The following is a 5,897-nucleotide window of genomic DNA, read 5'->3' on the forward strand; positions in this document are numbered from 1 at the left end:
ATTTCATTCACATGGGCTCTAAGGAATCTTTCCTTAGACTACTCTTAGCTGAGTGGTTAGAGTTTCTACCTCACATACATGGGGTCTGTGGTTCGAGTCTCCTAGAGCCCAGGTGACTGAAATGTTAATTGCCACGGAAGTGTGCATGCCAGTTTATATGATGTGGGCGTTGCTCACTAATTCCTCTGAGCTTCAGTAGTAGTCAGAGAAAGTCGAAAATTACAGCACAGCAGCAGTAGTTGCTATTGGAATCTTTCCTTATTAAGACCACTCATAGCTGAGTTGATAGAGCTTCTGCCTCACACGTGTGAGGGTCAGTGGTTCGAGTCTTCTAGAGCCCAGGTGAATGAAATGTCAGCTATGTTAAACTAATTGTTGCATATTTAATGGTTGTCACATCCATATATATTGCTTCAACGTATGAATTTTTTAATGTATTTTTACTGAAGTGTGTAATTAAAACTTTTATTATATTTGTATTTACATATCTTTAAATTATATTGTAAATTATATTGTAAACGTCGAGGCAAGGTGAACGACACCTGCTCACAATATATACAATGACCATTAAACTGCTATTGAACGTGGTAATCTCGTATATATAAGGCACATACTATTAATAAGGTTGAAAAAAGAACTAAAACACGTTGTTGATCTCAAACTTGTGCACTCATCAACACAGGTTCATTACCTCCAACGTGGCAGAATGTGGATGGTGGTCGCGCCCGAGTACAGTGCTGGCCTCTCGTCATTACCATCCCCGGCACTATGCGAGAGGATATAGTACATGATGACTGCTTCTTACCTTCAAAACTTCAATATCAATGCAATGATGCAATGAAGAGTCATGTTTTGGTGGCACATGTAAACAATAGTTATTTAACTGAGCGCCATCAGCGGAGAGTGTTTGGCATCCCTGTCTCTGGCCCTCGGCACCCTTATATAAGCCGTGAATATGGTGTTGGTGGTAGCAGGCAGACACTGGCACCTGGAGGCTGCACACTCCCGCCGGTCTCACTCATCCTGCGAGCCTCTAACATCGAAATCAAGATGAACCCGTCTGTGTTGCTTTCTTTGCTGGTGGTGTCGGCGACGGGCACTCCTGTAGCTCCACAGTCCAGTGTCCAGGACCTCCAGTCCAATGGCCAGAACCTCCTGTCCAATAACCAGGACCTCCAGGACCTTCAGTCCTTGCCGTTGAACCAGGACCTCCAGGACCTTCAGTCCTGGCCATTGAACCACGACCTCCAGTCCAATGACCACGTCGTCAAGTCCAATGACCACGTAGTCAAGTCCAATGACCAGGAAGTCCAGTCCAATGACCAGGATGTCCAGTCCAATGAACAGGACGTCCAGCCCAATGACCAGGACGTCGAGTCCAATGAACAGGACATCCAGTTCAATGAACAGGACGTCCAGTCCAATGAACAGGACGTCCAGTCCAATGAACAGGACGTCCAGTCCAATGACCAGAACTTACCCACCAGTACCCAAAACGCTAAACTCGGAATTCCGAACTTGTCAGCAATAATCGCTGCACTTCCTAAGTGAGCAATGAATATGTATTATAAATAATATATATATGTGTATATATATATATATATATATATATATATATATATATATATATATATATATATATATATATATATATATATATATATTTCGTTGTTTTAAAATAAGGAGGTCGTAGTTTTCTCTAAGCCTTTATGTTAAAAATTGCCAAAATATGTGGACATCAATATTATCATTGACAGATTGACGAAGAGCGGCAAGTTCAGTATTCTGGGCCGGCAGTGCAGCTACAGTTTGACTTCCAAGGCAGGTCGTCCAAGAGTATACACAGGCACGGTACAGTGCACAGGCTGGTTCATCAAAGGGCAAGGTACACACCTGTTATTTCTTCACTGTGAATGTTTGTATTGTTCACTGTGACATTCTTGCTATAAGCAACCAAAATATTGGACACACTGCCCACAAATCATAAAACTAAAGATTTGACGACGTTTTGGTGCTTCCTGGACCATTATCAAGTCGTATTTTCAATTTAGTTGGTGTGTGGCTAATTTTAAGGCGAGTTATTGTGCCTTTTTTTTGTCTGCAAACAATTTGTTTAATATTTTGTATTTGTACTTTGTGTTTTTGTTCCTTGTTACATGCAAGGTAACATTAATTATATATCTTGAAGATAAAAATCTCACAAAAGCTTATAAATTTGAGATAAGAACTTTTACGTTGTTATATTGAGCACGTGAGATATATTTAATGCTAAGAATACAAATTCCCATTATTCCAACTATAATATTCTTTTGTTATTGGTTACTTGTGTCAATGGAATAATTGTGCTACTAATATTATTATCTTTGAAGAATATTAGTTTATTTAAAATTAATTACGTTTTTTAATATAACAAATGTAATTTTTACGCTTTTACCTTAAAATATGTATACAATTAATTTACCAAACAAACTTTAAACAACATATAATTTCATAGCAAAAATCATCCTGAAGTTCTGTCTTACGTTCTAAAGTTTTACATTCATTATTAAATTACATGTTTATATTCATAATTAAATTAATTTTGTATACATTACAGCCTCCATTCAGATCAATTTAGCTACCGCTACGGACCTGGGGAAGTTGTTCTTGAACACTGCGCGGGACGCACTCCAGAAGGCACTGAAGGCTGGCCTACTCAGTGGGTAGATCTCCACTGCGCCGTGACACTCCTTAAGGCAGTGAAGTAACTCTTCAAAGGGTAGATGTCAAAATAGCTCTCTGGCTATGTTTAAATATTTTTTCTAGAAAAATACATTAAAACTATAAGAATTCTGCACTTATATCCAATACTAACAACCACTGAATTATTCTTCTTCGCACAAATTGTAATTGCAAAAAAATAAACGCAAAAGTTCTAAAATATTTTATTCCCATCATTATTATATGCAGTCATGATTATTTTTATTTAAACTTGCAGTGAAACACCAAACTGAAAATAAGATTTATACGCAGATAAATTTGCTAAGAAACAGACACATGCAACAGTACATAAAAAACACAAACACCCTCGCACCATACTAGACACGTCAGGCCCAAAATGACAACACACCCACCTAACAAAACACTAAACAATTAAAACACAAGGCAACGAACAGCAGTACGAAGCAACAATATGCAAACTGAAATTAAATGGTCCAGAAAAATATTCTTTATCATGAGATAAATCTAAATTAAATACCAGGTTACATTTTACTTTCAGCATTTAGTTGTTCAGTGGTTAAAGGAGTGTGATTAGAATGGACGGTAGAGCGACGGTCTCGTTTCTTGCAGGTTGGCGTTCTATCCCTGACCGTCCAATTGGTAGGGCCCCATCTCCTTCCAACTCCTTATCCTCATCCCTTCTAAGTGCTATTTAGTCGTACTGGCTTAGCGCGTTCTCCTGATAAATACCTTATCTTACTTTGGGAGTACCCAATACATAGCCTCCACGATTTGGTGCCTTCTTCGATAATTACTTACTTACCAACTGTAGACATATTAATATATGTCTACAGGAAAGACTGCTACCAAAATATACTACTATATATATATATATATATATATATATATATATATATATATATATATATATATATATATATATATATATATATATATATATATATATATATATATATATATATATGACAATGTCAGACCACGGAGGAAAAATGAAACAGGAATTTCCTTAAATTCCTTCCTTCTGAAGATGTATTTAATATACGAAAGTACTTAAGGAAATTCCTGTTTCATTTTTCCTCCGTGGTCTGACATTGTCACATTCTTAATCACGTGTTTATTTTCGTGATATACACACATATATATATATATATATACGTGTATATATATATATATATATATATATACGTGTATATATATATATATATATATATATATATACGTGTATATATATATATATATATATATATATATATATATATATATATATATATATATATATATATATATATATATATATATATATATATATATATATATATATATATATATATATATAACAACTGCCTTGTTTTCATTGTATATATTAAAAATTTTCTAAAATAATTATTGAATTGGTTCCGTTAAGCACGAACTCTTCCTTCAAAAACTGTGCTGGGAATAGTTAATCAGTACGTGTTTCTCCGCTGGTTCAATTTGTTTCTTGTTTTGTATATCGTAGTTGACTATTCATGTTTCATCCTGTGTAGAATTGTTCTTGTTGAGCCACTTGTCCAAACTTATTGTCAAGGGTTTTATTATTTCAGTTTTTGCTTCCTGTAATATTGATGGGTAAAGTTCATTAGCTCAGATGTTTTATTTGCCTGCGATTTACTTAGTAATGTGAGCATATCACCATATTCACGGCTTATATAAGGGTGCCGAGGGCCAGAGACAGGGATGCCAAACACTCTCCGCTGATGGCGCTCAGTTAAATAACTATTGTTTACATGTGCCACCAAAACATGACTCTTCATTGCATCATTGCATTGATATTGTAGTTTTGAAGGTAAGAAGCAGTTATCATGTACTATATCCTCTCGCATAGTGCCGGGGATGGTAATGACGAGAGGCCAGCACTGTACTCGGGCGCGACCACCATCCACATTCTGTCACGTTGGAGGTAATGAACCTGTGTTGATGAGTGCACAAGTTTGAGATCAACAACGTGTTTTAGTTCTTTTTTCAACATTATTAACAGTATGTGCCTTATATATACGAGATTACCACGTTCAATAGCAGTTTAATGGTCATTGTATATATTGTGAGCAGGTGTCGTTCACCTTGCCTCGACGTTTACAGTATAATTTACAATATAATTTAAAGATATGTAAATACAAATATAATAAAAGTTTTAATTACACACTTCAGTAAAAATACATTAAAAAATTCCTACGTTGAAGCAATATATATGGATGTGACAACCATTAAATATGCAACAATTAGTTTAACATAGCTGACATTTCATTCACCTGGGCTCTAGAAGACTCGAACCACTGACCCCCACACGTGTGAGGCAGAAGCTCTATCAACTCAGCTATGAGTGGTCTTAATAAGGAAAGATTCCAATAGCAACTACTGCTGCTGTGCTGTAATTTTACACTTTCTCTGACTACTACTGAAGCTCAGAGGAATTAGTGAGCCACGCCCACATCATATAAACTGGCATGCACACTTCCGTGGCAATTAACATTACAGTCACCTGGGCTCTAGGAGACTCGAACCACAGACCCCATGTATGTGAGGCAGAAACTCTAACCACTCAGCTAAGAGTAGTCTAAGGAAAGATTCCTTACTGCCCATGTGAATGAAATGTTTATTTCCACGGAAGTGTGCATGACAATTATATTAGAACTAAAGCTAATATAATTAAACAATTAATAAGTTAAATATAAATAAATCGCCAGACCCAGTCCAGAAGAGTCTTAAAGAAATGAGAGAGAAACTCTGTGACCTACTAATAAGAATATTCAAATAATCAATTAACTCAGGAACATTTCTAGATAACAGATGCACAATATTGAAACTGCAAAGTCTGAATGCGAGAAACATCAAGGAGTAACGATTAGTTCAGATCGCAAACCCCAAAATTCAAAATGGAGGGGTTTGACCCCACTTGAGCACCAGACATCGTGAGGGGAAGCCGTGCTCTGTGTGAGCTCCTGTTAAAGAAGATCCCCTAGTTGACATACCTTCAAGAGGAAGGAAGTGTGCAGACGTTTCAGCTGTGGAATCAAGTTGGGAACGTTGTGGTCTCAAGTCCTGATAGGCCTTCCTTCCTTCATTACACACAGAAATCACAATTTCTGTTCATTGTTCAATGATTTGTTCATTGATGAATGATCAATGATTTGTTCATT

General features: G+C 36.3%; 1 protein-coding gene across 2 annotated transcripts; it reads left to right on the forward strand.

Annotated features, from left to right (window-relative positions):
• Nucleotides 1–977: 977 nt before the first annotated feature.
• LOC123757030 (uncharacterized protein PF3D7_0210200-like) lies at nt 978–2,920 on the forward strand. 2 transcript variants are annotated; one of them, XM_069331988.1, is made up of 4 exons: nt 978–1,428; nt 1,471–1,547; nt 1,758–1,885; nt 2,597–2,920. In XM_069331988.1, the coding sequence occupies exons 1-4, from the start codon at nt 1,051–1,053 to the stop codon at nt 2,704–2,706; spliced, it is 693 nt and encodes a 230-aa protein (XP_069188089.1). In that variant the 5' UTR covers nt 978–1,050; the 3' UTR covers nt 2,707–2,920. The 2 variants fall into 2 exon arrangements, with proteins under 2 accessions (XP_069188089.1, XP_045596385.2); XM_045740429.2 differs by having other exon boundaries at nt 978–1,547.
• Nucleotides 2,921–5,897: the final 2,977 nt, after the last annotated feature.

The sequence above is a fragment of the Procambarus clarkii genome, chromosome 26, assembly GCF_040958095.1.
Source record: "Procambarus clarkii isolate CNS0578487 chromosome 26, FALCON_Pclarkii_2.0, whole genome shotgun sequence".
Taxonomy (NCBI): Eukaryota; Metazoa; Arthropoda; class Malacostraca; order Decapoda; family Cambaridae; genus Procambarus; species Procambarus clarkii.

Excerpts from the sequence above, each read along its gene's own strand:
- LOC123757030 (XM_045740429.2), top strand. The coding sequence starts at position 1,051 with ATGAACCCGTCTGTGTTGCTTTCTTTGCTGGTGGTGTCGGCGACGGGC. Across the intron at positions 1,548-1,757 it reads ATAATCGCTGCACTTCCTAA|ATTGACGAAGAGCGGCAAGT; the intron begins GTGAGCAATGAA and ends TATCATTGACAG. Across the intron at positions 1,886-2,596 it reads CTGGTTCATCAAAGGGCAAG|CCTCCATTCAGATCAATTTA; the intron begins GTACACACCTGT and ends TATACATTACAG.